The 20450-nt window shown below is 38.2% G+C and overlaps 1 protein-coding gene across 6 annotated transcripts; it reads right to left on the reverse strand.

Annotated features, from left to right (window-relative positions):
* Positions 1-775: 775 nt before the first annotated feature.
* ZWINT (ZW10 interacting kinetochore protein) lies at positions 776-19529 on the reverse strand. Of its 6 annotated transcripts, none has more exons than XR_005016725.1 (10): positions 19392-19481; positions 18424-18514; positions 18134-18257; positions 17810-17976; positions 16811-16867; positions 16133-16275; positions 15869-16052; positions 15673-15778; positions 9390-9425; positions 776-1032 (listed from the first exon to the last, which is right to left on the reverse strand). XR_005016725.1 is itself a non-coding variant. In XM_036827689.1 (9 exons), exons 1-8 carry the CDS (start codon positions 19430-19432, stop codon positions 15701-15703), a joined length of 885 nt encoding a protein of 294 aa, XP_036683584.1. In that variant the 5' UTR covers positions 19433-19529; the 3' UTR covers positions 12799-15071; positions 15652-15700. The 6 variants fall into 6 exon arrangements, 2 of the variants coding, with proteins under 2 accessions (XP_036683584.1, XP_036683586.1); XR_005016724.1 differs by having other exon boundaries at positions 776-1461; XR_005016723.1 differs by having other exon boundaries at positions 15652-15778.
* Positions 19530-20450: the final 921 nt, after the last annotated feature.

The raw sequence follows: 20450 nt of genomic DNA on the forward strand, positions 1-20450 counted from the left end.
AATTAAAATTTGGCACACTATAATACAGCAGCAAATTTTTGTTTAAACTCAAATTATAAAACTATTTTCAGATATTCAAAGACGTTTGTGATGAAAGGATACTTGAATTGTGTTATGATTACACCGTAAGTGGTTAACTCACATCTCTGAGGCCTTCATTCTTTTAGTCCAGGAAATTCAAGCGGATTTTTGAAAGATCGTTTCATGAAGGGAAATGCAATGTTCAAAGAGACTCTGGTTGCCTTCACAGGGCTATTCTCATGTTAGATATACTTAGGATAGCATAGGTTAAATACGTAAGGAGAATCAGAAAATTCAGTTTTCTCCTCGTTTTCCTAGATATGGGTTGTTCAGCAAAAACCATCTACAAAGAAGCAAGCAACCACTGCTTGACAAAGTATGCGCAACACTAGGAGTTTGGTGTTTCTTATTCAATAGCACAAGAAGAGTAACACCAATGAGATAGTAAGTCATGCAAGAGGGACATCATATGTTAATACAAAATGTCTCAAGGGGTTAGAAAAATTCCGAATCAAGGGACTGAGGACTAAAGTATGAAACTTTATGGAAATCTTTGGAGGATTTGTTACAAGGTTGGAGATTCTTTATCCAGATTTCTGCCAAACACACATACTTCTACGAAGACAGTGATACCTGGATTTTAGATTTTCAATTTTTCTATATTTTACATTATGCATAATTTCACATACTTACCAATATAGAAAATATTAGATAAACTTCAAAAGAGATTGAACAAAACAAGTATACTGTTCATCACAAAACTTTAATATTGTCAAACTAAGACAAACATCCAGGAAGCAAGCATCTTTTGAATTCTAAGACAGTCCTAAGTGAAAACTCTGCTCCTAATACAAAATTTAAAAATGAACCAGGCTGTCATTTAGCTTCTTTACAAATAAACAGGATACTCAGGTAAAAGATAGCAAACTGTTGATAGCAATTAGTATTACAACAAAATGAGATGAGTTTCCTGTAGTTTCCAGGTGTCTTCATGATTAAAATAAATGACTCCTTAAAAAAATAACACAAAATAAATTAAATTTATAAAGAGAAAATGATGCCTGACTTCACATTTTAGAATATATGTAAATGGACATATATTCAAAAAAATATTTAAAGCTCAAGATACCTAGCTAGGAAAACCAAAACACAATATCAAACAGCTCTATAACCTAAGTTTCTAAACTGAAATTTAATATTATAACATGTCTAACAGAAAATACTATTTTATTGAAAAGCCTTTTAACAAAGACAGTTCCTATAAATTACACCTTAGTTGCTGGGAACTAAGTTTCTACAGCTATAAAGACTATAACACAAGGCCAAAATCATTTCATTCATTCCTCAGAGAGTGACGTCAACATCAGTTGTGCAGGCTGTGGCTGGAGGGACCCATTTATCTCCAGCAGCACCTGGATTTCTGAGGAAGGACCTCTGTGACTGGGGAGAGGTAGAGAAAAGGAAAGGAAGCTGACAAGAATATCAAAGTGTCATGTTTCCTGCTGTCTGCTTTGGGACTTCAAAGGAGAACTGCCCACTGCCTCTGGGTGTGCCCCACTTGAGGATTCCCCACTGACCCTGTGGACACCCCCAAAACCCTAAGATTTTGTTAAGTCAACACCTCCCCAACTCCGCTGCGGACTCCTTGTGCCCACTCCCTAGTACATGTTTAAGAGCCAGTGCCTATAGAAGAAACCACAAACTTGAGCTAGAGCGCCACCCTCTGGAATAAAAAAGGTTTCTAATAGCCAGCCTGTTGAGCCATAAGACTCAAAGTAAACAGAAAGCCTTAGTTTAGTAAGATGTCTGCTACTTCAAATGCGAAAGGAGAAATGCATACCTTCAAACACTATGAAAAATCAAGGAAAGATGGTATCACGAAAAGAAAATGATAATTCTCCAGCAATGAAATTCGAAGGCACAGAATATTGCAATCTAACTAATAAAGAATTCTAAATAGTTGTCATGAAGAAATTCAATGAGCTACAAGAAAACCTAATAAGCAATTCCATGAATTTAGGATTAAAAATTATGAACATAAAGAGTTCTTTACCAAAGAGATTGAAATTAAAACACAAAACAGAAATTCTGGAACTGAAAAATTCAGTGAATGAGATAAAGAATGCAATAGAAAGCACTGACAACATGAGAGACAGGCAAAAGAAAAAATAAGTGACTTGGAGGATAGGAATATAGAAATAATTCAATTAGAAGAGGAGAGAGAACTGAGATTTTAAAAGTTAAGAAATCTGAATACTACTCAGCCATAAAAAAGAACGAAATAATGCCATTTGCAACATGGATACAACTAGAGATTATCAGTAAGTCAGAAAGACAAAGACAAATTCCATATGATATCACTTACATGTGGAATCTAAAATATGACACAAATGAACCTATATATGAAACAGAAACAAAATCAGGAACGTAGAGAATAGACTGGTGGTTGCCAAGGGAGAGGGTGGTGGGAAAGGGTAGGAGAGGGAGTTTGGGATTAGCAGATGCAAACTGGTATATATAGAACGGATAAACAAAAAGGTCCTACCATATAGCACAGGGAACTATATTCAATATCCTGTGATAAACCATAATGGAAAAGAATATGAAAAATACTGTATATATATATATGTATAACTGAGTCATCTGTACAGTAGTAATTAACACAACATTGTAATTCAACTATACTTCAATAAAAAAGAAATTTAAATAAATAGTGAAGAAACTCCATGAGAGCTATCATTTTCAATCAGAAAAGCAAATATAGGAATAACTGGTGTTCCAGAAGGAGAAGAGAGGGAGAAGGGAGCAGAATATTTATTTAAAGAAACAAAAGTTGATAATTTCCCAACGTGGGGAAAGAATTGGACATACAAGTCCAGGAAGGTAACAGAGTCACCTTATTATCTCAGTGCAAAAAGACCTTCTTCTCCAAGACACATTATAATGAAACTGTCAAAAATCAATGACACAGAAAGAATCTTAAAGGCAGGCAGGGAAAAAAAGAGTAACCAAAGTAACCTACTAAGAAACCCCCATTAGGGTATCAGCAGATTTCTCAGTAGAAACTTTATAGGCCAGAGGAGAGTGAAATGACATATTCAGTTGTTGAAAGATAAAAATTACCAGCCAAGAATGCTTTATCTGGCAAAGTTATCCTTCAGAGATGAAGGAGAAATAAACGCTTTCCAAGACAAACAGAAGCTGAAGGAATTTAGCACCACTAGACCTAATTTGCAAGAAATACTGAAAGTTCTTCAAGCTGGAATGAAAAGATGTCAATCAGTGACATGAAAACATATAAAAGTACATAACACACTGGTACCAGTGGGGGGAAAAAAAGTCAGAATTAGAAAACTGTAAGTCTATATTAGAATGGTGTTTTAACCAGTTAACTATATTATAAGGTTAAAGGAAAAGAATATTAAAACTAACTAACTAATTGTTAACTAATTCACAGCATAAAAAGAGGTAAATTGGGGGAATTCCCTGGCAGTCCAGTGGTTAGAACTCAGTGCTTTCACTGTGGTGGCCTGGGTTAATCCCTGGTCAGGGAACTAAGATCCTGCAAGCCAGGTACTCCCCTGGCAGTCCAATGGTTAAGACTTTGCCTTCCAATGCAGGGGGTGCAGGTTTGATCCCTGGTTGGGGAATGCCTCGTGGCCAAAAAACCAAAACATAAAACAGAAGTAATATTGTAACAAATTCAATAAAGACTTTAAAAATGGTCCATGTCAAAAAAATCTTTAAAAAAAAAAAAAAAGAGGTAAATTGGGACATCAAAAACACAGGAACGTAAAATATACTTAATAATACTGTATTACATATTTTAAAGTTGCTAAGATAATACATCTTAAAAGTCCTCATTGCAAGAGAGAAGAAAAAATTTTTGTAACTATGTATGGTGACAGATGTTAACTAGACTTATTATGGTGATCAATTTGCAATCTTTATGCTGTACACCTGAAACTACTATAATGTAATATATGTTAATTATGTCAAACAAACCCAAAACCTAAAAGAGGAGGAGTAGAAGGGCAGAGCCTTTATAGGAGAGTGAAGATAAATTGTTTTTAGTACAAAATGGATTAGGACTATTTTATTGATGAGATATTTTATGTAAGCCTCATGGTAACTATAAAATATATTCATAAAACATTAAAAAAGGCGATACTGAGCATACTACCACAGAAAACCACCAATTTACAAAGGTGGACAGAAACAGAGGGGGAAAAAAACAATGGAGATACAAAACAACATGAAGGTAAATGATAAAATGGATTAAAAAAAATAAGACCCAACTATATGCTGCCTACAGAGGACTCATTCAGATCTAAAGACACACATAGGACCCCGATGTTCATAGCAGTACTATTTACAATAGCCAAGACATGGAAGCAACCTAAATGTCCATTGACAGACAAATGGATAAGGAAGATATGGTACACACACACACACACACACACACACACACACACACACACACACAGGAATACTACTCAGCCATAAAAAAGAATGAAATAATGCCATTTGCAGCATCATGGATGGACCCAGAGATTATCACACGAAGTGAAGTAAGTCAGGCAGAGAAAGACAAATATCATATATCACTTATATGTAAAATCTAAAAAATGATACAAATGAACTAATTTACAAAACAGAAAGAGGCTCACAGACATAGAAAACAAACTTTTGGTTACCAAAAGGGAAAGGGGGGAAGAGATAAATTAGGAGTTTGAGATGAACAGATACAGACTACTATATTTAAAATAGCTAAACAACAAGGACCTAGTGTATAGCACAGGGAACTATAGTCAATAACTTGTAATAATCTATAATGGAAAAGAATATAAAAAAGAATATATAACTGAATCACTTTGCTATACACATGAAACTAACATAACATTGTAAATCAACTAAACTTCAACTGAAAAAAAAAGATACACATAAGTTCAAAGTGAAGGAATGGAAGAAAATATTCCATGCAAATCAAAAGAAAGCAGGGGTAGCCATACTTACGTCAGACAAAATAGACTTCAAGCCCAAAAGAGTAAGAGACAAAGAAGGTCATTATATGATAATAAAGAGGTCAATAAATTAAGAAGACATAACAATTGCAAATATATACATATCCAACATTGGATCACCTATATATATTAAGCAAATATTAACAAATCTGAAGGGAAAAACAGACAATACAAAAATAGTTGGGGAATTCAATACCCCTGTCAGCAATGGATAGATCACACAAACAGAAAATCAACAAAGAAATGTTGGAATTGTACCATACTTTAGAACAAATGGACATAGCAGACATATATAGAACATTCCATCCAGCACACATTCTTCTCAAGTGCACACAGAACATTCTCCAGGATAGACAATATGATTGGACATAAAACACATTTTAGCAATTTTAAGAAGACTGAAATCATACTAACTACCTTTTCTGACCACAACGGTATGAAACTAGAAATCAAGAGGAAAGCTGGAAAAATCTACAAATAGGTAGAAACTAAACAGCTATTGGATCAAAGAAGAAATCAAAGGAGAAATAAAAAATTATCTCAAAACAAATGAAAATGGAACTGTATCATATAAAACCTTATGGGATGCTGCAAAAGTAGTTCTGAGAGGAAAGTTTATAGCAATAAATGCATATATTAAGAAATTGAAACAACGCTACACCTGAAGGAAACAGAAAAAGAAGAAAAAATTAAGCCCAAAGTTAGAAGGAAGTAATGATCAGAGTAGAAATAAATGAAATATAGGCCACAAAAACAATGGAAGGATGAATGAAACTAAAAGCTGTTTTTTCAAAAAGATAAACAAAATTTACAAGCCATAAGCTAGACTCACTAAGAAAAAGAGAAGACTCAAATAAATAAAATTAGAAATGAAAAAGGAGACATTTCAACTGATATTACAGAAATACATATGATCATAAGAGATTACTATAAACAATTACATGCCAACAAATTAAATTACTGAGAAGAAATGGATATACTTCTAGAAACACACAACCTACCTACCAAGACTGAATAAGGAAAAAAATCAAAAATCTAAATAGACCAATAACTAGTAAACAGATTACATCAGTAATCAAAAAACCTCCTAAGATTAAAAGTCCAGGACCAGATGGCTTTATTGGCAAATGCTACTAAACATTTAAAGAAGAACTAACACCAATCCTTCTCAAATTTTTCCAAAAAATTGAAGAGGAGGAAACACATCCAAACTCCTTCTATGAGGCCAGCTTCAGCCTAATACCAAAGCCAGGTAAGGACACTATAAGAAAACTATAGACCAATATCCCTGATGATACAGATGCAAAAATCTCCACAAAATATTAGCAAACTGAATTTAAAAAAACATTGCAAGGATTATACATCATGACCAAGTGGGATTTATCCCTGGGATGTGGGGATGGTTCAACACATGCAAATCAATAAATATAATATATCACATTAATAGAATGAAAGATAAAAACCATATGATCATTACAATGGATGCAGAAAAGGCTTTTGACAAAACGCAACATCATTTCATGATAAAAACTCTCAACAGATTGGGTATAGAAGGAACATACCTCAACATAATAAAGGTCAGATACAACAAACCCAGAGCTAACACTATACTCAATGGAGAAAAACTGAAAACTTTTCCACAAAGATTAGGAACAAGACAAGGATGCCCACTCTCACCACTCTTATTCAATATATTAGGGGAAGTCTTAGCTAGAGCAATTAGGCAAGGAAAGAAAATAAAATGCATCCAAATCAAAAAGGAAGAAGTAAATTTTTTCTGTTTACAGATGATACAATTTTCTATACACAAAATCCCAAAGAGTCAACCAAAAAACTATAGAAACTTTTAGTAAAGATGCAAGCTATAAAATCAACATACAATAATCGGTTGCATTTCTACATACTAATGATGAAACATCTGAAAAAGAGATAAAGAAACTATCTCATTCACAATAGCATCAGAAACAATAAATACCTAGGACTAAATTTAATCAAAGTGAAAAAACTGCACAATGAAAAATACATGACTTTGCTGAAAGAAACTGAAGAAGACAAAAACAAATGGAAAGACATTATGTGTTTATGAATCAGGGGAATTAATATTGTTAAAATGTCCATGTTTCCAAAGCCATCTATAAATTCAACATAATTTCCCCATCAAAATTCCAAAGTGAGATCATGTGATCAAATTAAAAGAGAAATATTTTCTCAAATTTAATTAGCTATGCAAATTGTTATAAAAACCAAAATCAAAAAGAAAAATATTCCAATGGCATACTTCACTGAAATAGAAAAAACAATTCTAAAATTTGTACAGAACCATAAAGGACCCTAAATAGCCAAAGTAATCCTGAGGAAGAAGAAAAAAATGCTGGAGGTATCATACTTCCTGATTTCAAACTATACTACAAAGCTACAGCAACTAAAAACAGCAGGTGCTGGTATAAAAATAGGCACACAGACCAATGGAACAGAATAGAAAGTCCAGAATTAAGCACCAACATATAAGGTCAACTAATATTTGACAAAAGAGCCCAAAACATCTAATGGGGAAAAGAGAATCTCTTCAACAAATGGTGCTGGGAATACTGGATAAACACATACAGAACAATGAAACTGGACCCCTACCTTACAGTACTCACACAAAGTAATTCAAAACCTAGAAGAAAATGTATGGAAGAAGCGCCTCGATACTGGATTTGGCAATGATTTTTTGGTTATGGCACCAAAACCACAAACAACAAAGCAAAAATCAACAAATGGGACTACATCAAATGTAAAAGCTTCTATACTGGAAAAGAAACAATTAACAAAACAAAAAGGCAACCTACAGGAGGGGAGAAAATTTTGGCAAACCATATATCTGATAATGGGTTAATATCCAAAATATATTTTTAAAAAAACTCATACAACTCAATAAAAAAAAAAAGTGTGTTTAAAAAATGGGCGGAGGAATTAAATAGACATTTCTCCAAAGATGGCCAACAGGTACATGAAAAGATGCTCAACATCACCAATCATCAGAGAAATACAAATTAAAACCACAATGAAATATAACCTCACAACTGTTAGAATGGCTATAATTAAAAAGACAAGAGATAACAAGTGTTGGTGAGGATGTAGAGAAAAGGGAATCCTTGTACACTGTTGGTGGGAATGTAAATTGTTTCAGCCAATATGTAAAACAATATGGAGGTTCCTCAAAAAATTAAAAACAGATCTACCATATGATCCAGCAATTTCACTTCTGGGTATATACCCACAGGAAATGAAAACAGGATATTAAAGAGATATATGCACCCCATATTTATTGTAGCATTATCCACAATTGACGAAATATGGAAACAATTTTAGTGCCCATCAGTGGATGAATGGATAAAGAAGATGTGATACACACACACACACACACACACACACACACACACACACACTGGAGTATTATTCAGCTGTGAGGAAGAAGGACACCCTGCCATTTGCAACAACGTAGATGGACCTCGAGGGCATTATGTGAAGTGATATAACTCAGACAGAGAAAGCCAAATACTGTACAATATCACTCATACATGGACTCTAAAAAGCTGAACTGGTAAAAACACAGAGTAGAATGGTGGTTTCCAGGGGATATGGGGTAGAGAAATAGTTTGTACCTTGCTTAAAGGGTACAAATTGTAACAAGTAGTAAACAAGCCCTAGAGAGCTAATGCACAAAATAGTGAATATAGACAACAATATTGTATTATAATCATCAAATTTGCTAGGAAACTAGAGCTTAATTATTGTAACCACTAAAAATAAATGATAATTATGTAACATGACAGAAGTACAAATTATTGCTACAATGACAATCACATTACAATGCATAAACCCATCAAATTAACATGTTGTACATGTTAAATTTATACAATGTTATATGTGAAATATATTTTAATAAAAGAAATAGAATAGTACCTGGCACATAGGTACTCAGAAATGTTTGTTGATTAGGCATTGAATGAATACTAATAGAAAAAATTATCAGGGAGTTAGTACAACTCCAAATCTATATGTAATCAACAACTTAGTGTCAAAATATAAAATAGCACACCTTATATGAATATGATTAGGTATCTGCACACAAACACACAAACAAAATTTTAGAAGAAGAACAAGGCAAGACATTTGCAAGAAACTGTGAGCCTTATAAACAAATCCTTACTACCATCTGCCAGACTGTGCCACCTGTTTGAGTTAGACAATGTGATTGCTAAATTACATGTACCGTGACATACCAATAACAATGTTGTGCAATATCCCACACCCCGCCAAAAAATTATCTCATTATTTAGATATAAAACAAAGTTTTACCTTCAGGCACATGAAATCCCAGTTTTAGTTTTTCTCCTATACAAGAGATATACAATATTATTAGATTATTAGAATTAACTGAATATTTACTAGCCCTTCCTTTTCATTGTAATAAAAAATTTTTCAATAACTACTTCTACTTCTTGAGATCACCACCACCACCACCAGCACCACCACACACCAAAAGTTAAATATAGCTATTGAATTAGTTCCTGAAAATTCCTGAGATATAGGGGTAGAGATAGGGGTGGAAGAGTAAAATAGAAAATCTCTTTATGATACCAGACTTTTTTTAACCAAATAAGACTTCTTATTCTTTTCCAAAAGAATAAGAACAGCCTGTTGCATGTGCCAAGGGTGATATAGGCACCTAATGGAAAGCTTCTCTTATCTTTACATTCCAGTAATCTCTGAATATTGTTCAACATAATTGTTAAAGTTATTATGGTAGTCATAGGGTACTGTTTAAAAGCCATACTCATTTTCTAATTGATGTTAAGTAGGTCATTATTCTTTAATATAACCATTTTATATTAAGGCTGAGTTTTTTTTCCCCCTCCTATTTTCAATTGTTAATCCCTAAAACCTTGATAAGTAGAATATTTCTCAGGCACGATGAGTGATTTTCCATTGCTGAAGATGTTTTCCGATGTTCTCAAACAGTCATGAGCCTTCAGTGACTAATGTACCAAAAAGCACTGAGCTCTGGGATAGGTGGTTCATTAGTTTCTAGTTGGTGTGTACTTGTTTGGATTGGTAACTGTCATCATCCATGAATACTAGTATCACTGAACTGCTTTAGTGATTATTTTAGTGGGTATAATATGCAGCTACTAATAACTATGATCATTGTATTATACTTATTTTTAAGTATCAACAGTCTAAAATAGAGGTTCCATTCTCCTGCCACTCCAATGTTGCTTTAATATGATATCTAATTGCCTAAGTGGATTTCAGCTCTTTTGCATTCCTGAAATTGCCAGTTTCTCATTTCCTATACTTTACTTATAATGTTCCTTCTGCTTAGTATGCATGATTATCCTTGGTGCCACCAAAACATTTCAATTCTTAGTCCTTAATGACAAACATAATTTTTTGTTAGAATTAGATTTTTCCTTCCTGTCTCTAAATTTAAACTCAGATTGTTTTGTTTTGTTTTTTTAAACTCTCAGAACTGACATTCAGTAATAGCTGACATTCAATAAATGATGAAATGTGCCTCTGGATAATTTCATTTATTTGAAATTGATCTTAAGAGGCAGTTCTTTGGGAAATCGTCCCTGAAGATGATCCAATGAACATTTACTAAGTACTTTTAAAGTGTGAAGGTATTGATATATGTTCATTTGTGGATGCAAAGATATATATGTTCCTATAGAGAGGAATCACAGAGAACAAATGGCTATCTGAAAAAAGAGGTCAAATATCTGTCATGCAGTCACTCTCACTTTCTCCAGCTAATCTACATTATCCCTGCCAATTTTATATGTGTATGTATGCACACACACACAAATGTTATCTATTTTATGACTAAATTCCTCAACTAAATTCACCATTTCTTTCCTTTTCCCCTTCTTTCTCGTGTTGAAAATGACATACTGGAACAAAGTTAGGCATTTCAGTCATCATCAAGAGTAGAGTTTTCAACCAAGAAATCAGTATATCTTGCCCAAAACTCTATTATCTTCATATCATATCTTCCTTTGGAGTAACCAAATGAAACAACCAGAGATAATGCTGAACTTTGGTAAATAAATTCTTGCGAATTCTTTTTTATTTCTAGAATACCTGGCCAGGTAAATCCAAGGCTTACATATATGGAGACTGTGGACAGGCCCCTGTCCCTAAAGAGAAGAATTTTCCCTCAAAGACACATGTAAAGCATAACTTCTTGTCTACTAAGTTACATAAACAGGACAAAAATTTAATATACCTAGTATTTTTATTAATAAAATTGATGTTTATGATTGGTTAAGATTAGACTCAAAGTTTTTGCAATATAATTTCATAACACGGAGACTCTATAGGATATTTTAAACAAACTTTCATAAAATAAACCCTATTTTGATTACTCCAACTTGTGTTTGTTTTTCCTAACATTATTTATAGTACATAAAAAATTTGTGCACTAGATTACATATATATTTTATGGTTTATTTCTTTTATAATGTTTATTTGTGATAATCTTTTATTTCCAAAAGTTCTGTCACCATCTGAAAGCATATTTCTAGATTTTCCCCTTCTTTTTTCTATCTCAAAACATGATTTTAGGTACACAGTAATCAACTCATTTAAATAATTATCACATGGGTATAATCACTATAAAATGTATGATGAAATGAATTATGCATACCTTGCATAGGTGTGCTTGCTAAAGTTCCTTTGACAACTTAAAATTTAGAAATGCGTTTGAATATGGCATCTAAAATTGCAGAGCTCCATAAAGATTAACAAGTTTTTTTATAACTATGTCAACAGTTACACAAATTCAGTTTAACAACATAAAAAGAATTTACCACCCCCCCATGACAGTTTAAAAAGGCCTCAAGATGTTGATTCCTGAGACTCTAGTTTTCAGACTTAATGCCTAGGTTATTCAGGGTTTCAAGGGCAAAGTGTGTAAAAACTCACTAAATTTTTCAGAGCCCAATGTTCAAAGTATCAAAAGGGTCATTTAAATACTGTGCTGGGAATAATAATGAAACTAGTTGATTTAATACCACACTGTCTATATTTTAAAACTTACACATATTTGGCCCAAGGAGGAGATGTAAAAACTGTAATACAAGAAGTTGCATAATTCTATAAGACAGGATGGGGTCTATTAAGGACAGAAAGATTCTAAAATGGGAAGATAGTTTTCTTTTCATGACAGGGTAGAATATTTGAAATGAGCTTAGTTTCACAAATTCCAAAATTATAAAGATAGAATGAGGGGGATTAGCTTTGCTGAAACTATGCAGATGTTTGTAAGAGAAAAAAACAAATCTACTCTCACTTGGAGACTTGAACATACCCCTCTCAGAAGATGATATTCAGAAAATAAAAAATTAAGTATATAGATGATATAAACTTAAAAACATAACAAGCATAATCTAATAAACATAAAAAACATTACATATGACAGTTCTAAAACAGACATTCTTTTAAAATCAACATGAAACATTAAAAAAAAAAATCACATTCAAGGCTACAATTGCTTCCCTCATTAAATTTCAAAGTTTTTATGACATAGATGACATTTTCTGACCAAATTAGAATAAACTTAGAAAGATTATCCTCTCATATAGAGTAAAAAATTTCAAAATTATTTTTCTAAGAAACTCATGAATCAAAGAAATAATTTTAATAGAAAATTCTATGAATTGAATGACTGTGAAAATACTAATAGGAAGCCAGAAGAAATTTATAGCTTTAAATGTTTATTTGAGAAAACAAATAAAGGTCCAAATACACAAGTTTATTATCTGATAAAAATAAAGAGTTTACCAAAAAAATACATATTCTCTACCTAAAAACAGAAGGTAGAAAATAAGCAAGATATATGACACAAGTCAATGAAACAGAACAAAACATACAATAGCAAATCACAAAAGCCAATCTTTCAGTATTTGAATATTTGAAAATGAAAATCTGAAGGGATGTATCAAGGAAAATATCAGTGAAGCACAAAAAAAGTATCAGGAATATAACATTAGGCCATCCTAAAACAGGATACAGATTTAGATTAAAAAGATTACGACAACTTCATACCAACTTAAAAAGATTAAAATGAAAAATTCCTAGAAAAAATTGACAATACCTAGAAAATATGAAACTAGAAAAAATTAAACAAAATAATGTTTAACCATAATAATGTTAAACAAAATTAAATTTAAAAAGGAAAACATTATTCTTAAAGAGAATAGAAAAAGAAAGTTTTCCTATTGGTTTAACAGAGTAAGCTTAATTTTCATTTTAAGTTATCAAGACTTCTGGTCAAGACAGAGCAACAGTGCCTTGACTGTGCTGATTCACTGCCTAGTCTCCCCTCCGCCCCCCACTCTTCACTGGTTTCTGTGTCCTTCCCTTCAATAGAAAAGAGGAAGAGTAAAAACTCTGGCAGGCAGCAGGGCCTTTTCAGCAGCCTCTGTGGACTCATAGATTTCCATGTCTTTGTGTAAGAGATCACAATTTCCCAGGGGTAGTTTTCCTCCTTGCACACATCTACATTGTGCAAGTATCAATGAACAAGGATAGTCTTTAAGGGCCTAACAGAGGGCTAAGAAGAGCTGGAAGCTGAAGTCCATCTGCTATCTGATAGCAAGTCCCAATTCCTGAGCTTGTCAGTCAAGACACTTCCGGCCAACTTGAGGCTCTAGCCACATGGGCAATTCAAGGGCTTTGAACATGACAGATAATCAAGCCTCCCCTCCTCTTTGGCCTCAGTGTGGACTGATGCATTTCACACTCCTTGAGAGAAATCTGGTTCCCAGAAGTTTGCAGACCTCTGCGTTTGATTACTGTACATCTGCTCAATCTCCTTCCCCTGTCCCTGGCTTGGAGTATCTCAGGATATTATCCTTCACCCCCATCTTGGTGGGCTCCATGTGAGTGTCTTCTCTTCCCTGCTGACTTTCTGACAGCCATAATGTATGCAAAGATAGGGAAACTCCACAACATCCCAACCCACACCCCAGTGTCCCTTAGTAGACACTCCTTTCCTGGGGTGGATATATATATATGTACTCTTGCTCTCTCGTTTGTGCTGCAGACATTTTGGAGAACATGAGACTAGAAAGGAAATGAGACTGTAGGGGTAAGGGAGCCCATCCAGTAGGAGGGAGGGAAAAATGGGACTGGATATTTGGGTTACTAGAAGGCTACAGCAGGAACCATGTGGGAGGGAGGGGTATGAGTAGATTGAGGAAGCCACTCTGTGGGCATTTGTGTGCTCCCTAGTGGAGTATCCTCAATCCTCTCTGAGCCCAAAGACCTCTGATAATTATCCTATTTCATACCTAAAAAATGGGGCCAACACATTTGAAAAGACAATTTGAGAGAAAACTAGGGACACCTTAGTAAAGCAGGGCAAACCATCGGAATGCACAACGATCTCAATCTCCACCTGAGAGAAGGTGACCCAGTCTGAGACAGAACAGTGAACACTGACTCTTAAAACTTTCTCTCACCAAAAACAAAAGGCCCCAGTGTCTTTCTCATGGGGATGTTTAGGTCTTTCTCTCACATGAAGGTCCTTTTCTCATACGGAAAATGAGTTTTCTACTCTCTGAGAACTGTCATTTTTCTCTCTTTCTCTCTGAAGTAGCAGTTTCTACACTCCCAATCAGGAATGCAATCTCTTTCTCAAACACAGTAGTGCCCGCCCCTGTCCACAAACCCAGTGACAGACACACAGAGGAATGGAGACTGAAAGCAACAAACAAAGACACAGAAACACACACACACAAACACAAATAGAAATACTGACTCACAGACACAGGCCAATATACATAGATGGGGGTCTCTATACTCTCACAATTGCTCTTCATTGTATTACTCTGTTTTAGTTTGCTACCCTGTTTTAACACACCCTGAAATCATCCTATTTATCTTTTCAATTGTTCATTCTCATTATGCTCCATGTAGGCAGGGACTGGTCAGATAAGCCCACCGCTGTAGCTCCAGTTCATAGCAAGGGACCTGGCACAAATCAGAGATTCAGTAAACATTTGGATCAGTAATTAAAATTATCCTCCCACATCTAATCACCTGCATAAAGCATTCATCTTCTCCGTGAATGTGAATTAAGCTCAGCATGTTTGTAGTATATCCCTTTGGGCAAGCAACCCCTGATGCCCCAGGCCAGGGCCCCTTCCCCATCTATACCCTCTCTATTCACACCAGTCCCAGCACCTATCTTGTTGCTGGCCTATGAGTGTGGTTCTTTCCACCAACATATGAAGATAAGCGGACAAACAGGCAGCTGAGAGAACTCCAGGGTTTTTAATAAACAGAATCCAGAGCCTGCCCCGACCTGGTATGTAGTCAAAAATCAAGCTGCACTCAAGGAATTTAAGTCCATCCTGCAATGTGGGTGAGGCCAGAGAGCTGGGGAAGAGGAAGAGAGGGATTAGCCCAGGGTAGGCTGGGCATGGGGATAATGTACAAAACTTCATCTATAAGATAAACTCCTTGCTCCTTCCCATGTCCTATCCCCTCCATGAACAGCGGAGCACAGAAACAGAGACAGATAGACCAGAGACCCTTGCTCCTGCCATACCTACAATCCAGGGACACACACCATGGCCTGAGTTGGAGTCCGACCTGCTCTAGGATCCTTCCCCATGTTGCTGTCTCCCAGGAAGCCATGGTAAGCCTGTATCTCCAGCAGGCTGTGGGTTGTTGGCCTTGGGGGGACAAAGTATGGGAAATGAGTAAGATTTATCTCCCAGCTTTTCTCTCTGCCTCCCTGCCCAACTGTTCCATCTTTCATTCACCTTGGAGGATACACCCTCATCTCTCCCCATGGTGTCCCGAATGTTCTGCTCCTGGGGCTGGGTGAGCTGCTGGGGCTTATCCTTAGGAAGATCCAGCTCTTGTGGCATCTCTGCCTCTGCCTCAGCCTCATGGAATAGCAGCTTACCCTGAAGGGTGTATAGCAGGTGGAGGAAGGTCTGGTGCCTGGAAGGAGGAGGTGGGTGTGAAGAGAGGGAACCTCAGCTGAACCACCCTGGGTCTGTAGCCCATGCTCCCGGCCTCACCTCTGCAGCTTGTACTGCTCCTGCTCTGCCTGCTGCTTCAGGGTTCCAAGTTCCTGATACAGCCGTTCAAGCTCCTGATGAGTTCCTGTCTGACGCTCCCTCACCTCTGAAGAAACCACTGCCAGATGCTGCAGACGCTTCTCCTACCAGGAGTGAGAATGTAGACATGGTTCCTCAGATGCTGACATCTTAGAGCCATTTCCCCAACCCCTACAGCCTAGACCTAGCTGGGGGTTCAGACGCACAGATGGAAAGAGGGACCCTACTCACTTTAGGCAGGACCAGGGGCTTAGAAAAAAGGAAGGGTCAGAATGTGTTGTTCCAAGGTGAGGAATTCTGGAGAAAAGGAGCACAAAGATGATGATAACACTTATTTAGTTTGCTATGTGCCAGGCACTATTTTAAGCACTTGCTGTACCAATTACTTAATCATCATAATAACTCTATAGAGTAGATGCTATTATTTTCTTCCTTCACAGATGAAGAAACAGAAGCAGAGAAAGTTAGGTGACTGCCCAAGATCATGCAGTGGTAAGTGGTGATGCTAGGATTCAAGTCCATGTTGGTACCCATGCTATAGTGCCTCACAGGAGGAAACAGAATAAAGGTTTTCTAGGACTTGGCCCATGCAATAGCATGGTGGTGAGAAGAGGTATTTTCCTAGGTGAATGGACCTACCTGTTGTAGCTGCCACTGCTTCTGGACTATTCTGAGTTTTTCCATGGCCACTTGCTTCTGCAGGTAAGCAAAGGAGGGGAACAAGGAGAGGAGGAGTGCATTTTTATGTTTGGATTTCATTTTTTTTTTTTTTTTTTTACAGTAAGTCTTTGTTGGTTATCTATTTTAAATATAGCAGTGTGTACATGTCAATCCCAAACTCCCAATCTATCCCTGGCCCCCACCCTTCCCCCACTGGTGACCATAAGTTCATTCTCTAAGTCTGTGAGTCTGTTTCTGTTTTGTAAGTAAGTTCATTTTTATCATTTTTTTTTTTTTTAGATTCCACATATAAGTGATATCATATGATATTTGTCTTTCTCTGTCTGACTTACTTCACTTAGTATGATAATCTCCAGGTCCATCCATGTTGCTGCAAATGGCATTATTTCATTCCTTTTAATGGCTGAGTAATATTGACGGATGAATGGATAAAGAAGATGTGGTACAGGGGCTTCCCTGGTGGCGCAGTGGTTAAGAATCTGCCTGCCAATGCAGGGTACATGGGTTCAAGCCCTGGTCTGGGAAGATCCCACATGCCGGGGAGCAACTAAGCCCGTGCGCCACAACTACTGAGCCTACGCTCTAGAGCCCGTGAGCCACAACTACTGAGCTAGTGTGCTGCAACTACGGAAGTCCGTGCGCCTAGAGCCCGGGCTCTGCAACAAGAGAAGCCACTGCAATGAGAAGCCCGCACACCGCAACGAAGAGTAGCCCCCGCTTGCCCCAATTAGAGAAAGCCGGTGTGAAGACACGAAGACCCAACACAGCCAAAAATAAAAAAAAGTAAAAAAAATAAATTTATATACATATAAAAAAAGATGTGGTACATATATACAATGGAATATTACTCAGCCATATGGTTGGATTTTAAAAGACAGCCAGTGGGTCCAACCCAGCATGTTCACCCTTTTCCTCCTCCTCTCTGCCTGCCCTCTCCTCCCCTCATCCTTGGTTCACCTTGGCCTGGAGTTGTTCAAGGGCCTCCTGGAGCTGGGCCTGCTTCCTCTGGGCCTCCGCCACCTTGGGCAGTGCCTGGGTCAGGGAACTTGTGATGGCCTCCACGTGCTCTTGGTAGGTGGCCTTCAGCTCTTTCCATTGCTCTTTGACTTCAATTGCCTTCTGCCCTGAGAAGAGCCAAGAGTGAGGGAATAAGTGAGGTTGGCCCACCTGCCTGCAACACTGGGGCTTCAGTCTTCCCGTCAGCCAAACAGCTCACTTGACTGATGTCCCTCTTCCTTCTTCACTCAGGGAAGCCCCTATTCCAACCCCCTGCCCACTCACGGCTCGTGTCTTCAGAAGCCAAGGGGTTCAGGTCCTGGGCAGTGCCTTCCTGAACCAAGAAGTTCTGCAGGAAGTCTACTACTTGAAGCTGGCTGCAGAGGAGCTTGTCTTTCTTCCGGGAGTCCTGTTCAGAGGGAGGGTGGACGCAGGTAACATTCTTACCTCCTTGTACTATAGGCCAGCAAGGTTACTTTCCCGTCTTTTCACCATTACCGCTGCCCAGTATCTCAATAGGAGGACCCAGGAGCAGTCCCTGGCTTGTGAAAGGCTAGCTCCCATCTTGTACGTACCATCACAAACTCAGCCAGGATCTGCACGGGCAGTTCTGCCTCCTCCTGAAGACCTATAGGCTCCAGGATGTCTGCCACCTTGGCCAGGGCCCTGAAGGGGCAAGAAAACAGGAAAAACTGCAGACTCCTGGGGTCCTAGTTCTAGTCAATTTGTGTGCACATGCACATATGTGATTATGTGTATTAATGCTGAGTCTTGTCCTGCCTAGCACAGGCTTGAAGGGCCATCTGGGACCAGGAATGGTGTTTGTATGGAAGACACATGGAGGTAGTAAGTGCCGTGAAGAAAAATAAGCAAAGCAAGGGGAATAGGAGTGTGGGGAAGGAGCTGTGATTTTAAATAGGGAATGTCTCACTGAATAGAAACCGTTTGAGTTTCTGAAATCAGTCATGGAAATATACAGGGAATGGGGGAGCCCCGCCACGCAGAGAACACAAGCTTGGGGGCAGGGTATCAGCGTACTTGAGGAGGAGCTAAGGACGGGGGGGCTGGATCCCTGGGTCTAGGCTCTCCAGAGTTCTCCCTTGTTAGTGGCCGAAGCAGTCCATTAGGAGGCGGGGATGGGGATAAAATAACCCACCGGGAGAGTGTGTGTTGGACAGGGGTGACAGAAATTGAATGGCCCTCCCAGGATGTCTCCTAGGGGTGGAAAGTCTCCTGTTAGGGTGGTCGATCTGCAAAGAGATATGGAGGGTTGACAGGGACGGAACCGTCCCCTTTCAGGACACACCTCTGGGGGGTGTGCGTACGTGGTGGGGGACGGACAGTCGCTCATAGCCCTTACTCCTGGAGAGAGGCAACCGTCACCTCAGGAACCTAAGACTGGGGGGCTGGGATTAGGATCACTTCACGGCTTAGTCGACCCGCAACCGCTGTAAGGGGTGGACGGGAATTACTGGTTTTACTTGGGACCGCGCAAGGCCCGCCCCAGCCCGCCCCCAGCTGCCACCTGGCGGGACACACTTACTCTCGGGCAGCAGCCTCCGCCTTAGTCTCTGCCGCCTCCATGCTTCCCCGGGCCGCGCTTCAGCTCTAACCTCCGTCCACTTTGGACCCGCGGCGAACCGCGCGCCGGGACAGGCGATTGGATGTCCTGTCAGTGGGCGGGAATCAAGGACCACTGGGCACTCTCATTGGCAGGCGCAGATTGGCGCGTTGGCGCGACTCGTTGTTTGGCGCAGGCGCAGTTGTTGCTGAGCCCTGCAGGCGCGCAGAAGTTCTACGCCTGCGCAGTAACCCGTAGGCGGTGCTGAGGCGTTGAGGTGCGGCTTGAGCTCACGCAGCGGCGCGCTGCCTAGTTCAGACTAAGAGGAAAGACCTTTGCTCTGTTTGGCTTTTAGGGGCAACTCTCAGAGTTACCTTTATTTAAAAAAAAAAAGAAAAAAAAATCTGCTCTTGAAGGAGAACGCTGGGTCTGTCTTCCGAGACACTTGGCATCAATAACGGATAACTGATCCTGGAGACTGAGGAAACAAATATCAGCTCAAAATGCTTACAGTCTTTAAAAGATTTTCCAGGATGCGGGTTTGGGAGAGAAAACCTAAGCACAGCCGAGCGAATTGCCTGCGTTGACCGGTTGGAGCCGAAAGTTTGGGGGAGACCAAGGCAGGTAATGTCCTCCAGAGTATAGCAGAAAGGAGAGAGTTTCTCAGAGAGAGAAATCGGGAGTTCTGTAGAGTTTTCTCCAGTATTCTGCTGAGTTCTGAGCATCTTGTGTTTGAGGAAACTACCCCGAAGGGGTTTTAAGGATTCCCAGAGATCACTTAGGGTCAGTAACTCCTTCCACCAATCAGGCTGGAAAACTTCATGTGTTGGTTAGCGTACACGTACAGGTTTTGCCTTAGTAGTAGGGCATTAGTCCTAGACACCTCACTCCTCTAGTGCCACCTAACAAATCTTAAAAGCAAGGCCCAAGTGGATCAAACTGTTAACAAATCATTTAAGTATATGATAGACCAAAGTTAAATAATATTTATAGAAATACAAAAATGTCCAGCAACCAGTAAGGTACAGTTCACAATGTCTG

The sequence above is a fragment of the Balaenoptera musculus genome, chromosome 16 (genome assembly GCF_009873245.2).
Source record: "Balaenoptera musculus isolate JJ_BM4_2016_0621 chromosome 16, mBalMus1.pri.v3, whole genome shotgun sequence".
NCBI lineage: Eukaryota > Metazoa > Chordata > Mammalia > Artiodactyla > Balaenopteridae > Balaenoptera > Balaenoptera musculus.

What these genes read in the sequence shown, in the direction of transcription:
- ZWINT (XM_036827689.1), bottom strand. Translation starts at nt 19,432, where the DNA reads ATGGAGGCGGCAGAGACTAAGGCGGAGGCTGCTGCCCGAGA. An exon ending in GCGGAGGCTGCTGCCCGAGA is followed by an intron (nt 18,515 to 19,391) that starts GTAAGTGTGTCC and finishes TTGCCCCTTCAG; the next exon opens with GGCCCTGGCCAAGGTGGCAG. An exon ending in GAGCAGTACAAGCTGCAGAG is followed by an intron (nt 16,053 to 16,132) that starts GTGAGGCCGGGA and finishes TCCTCCTTCCAG; the next exon opens with GCACCAGACCTTCCTCCACC.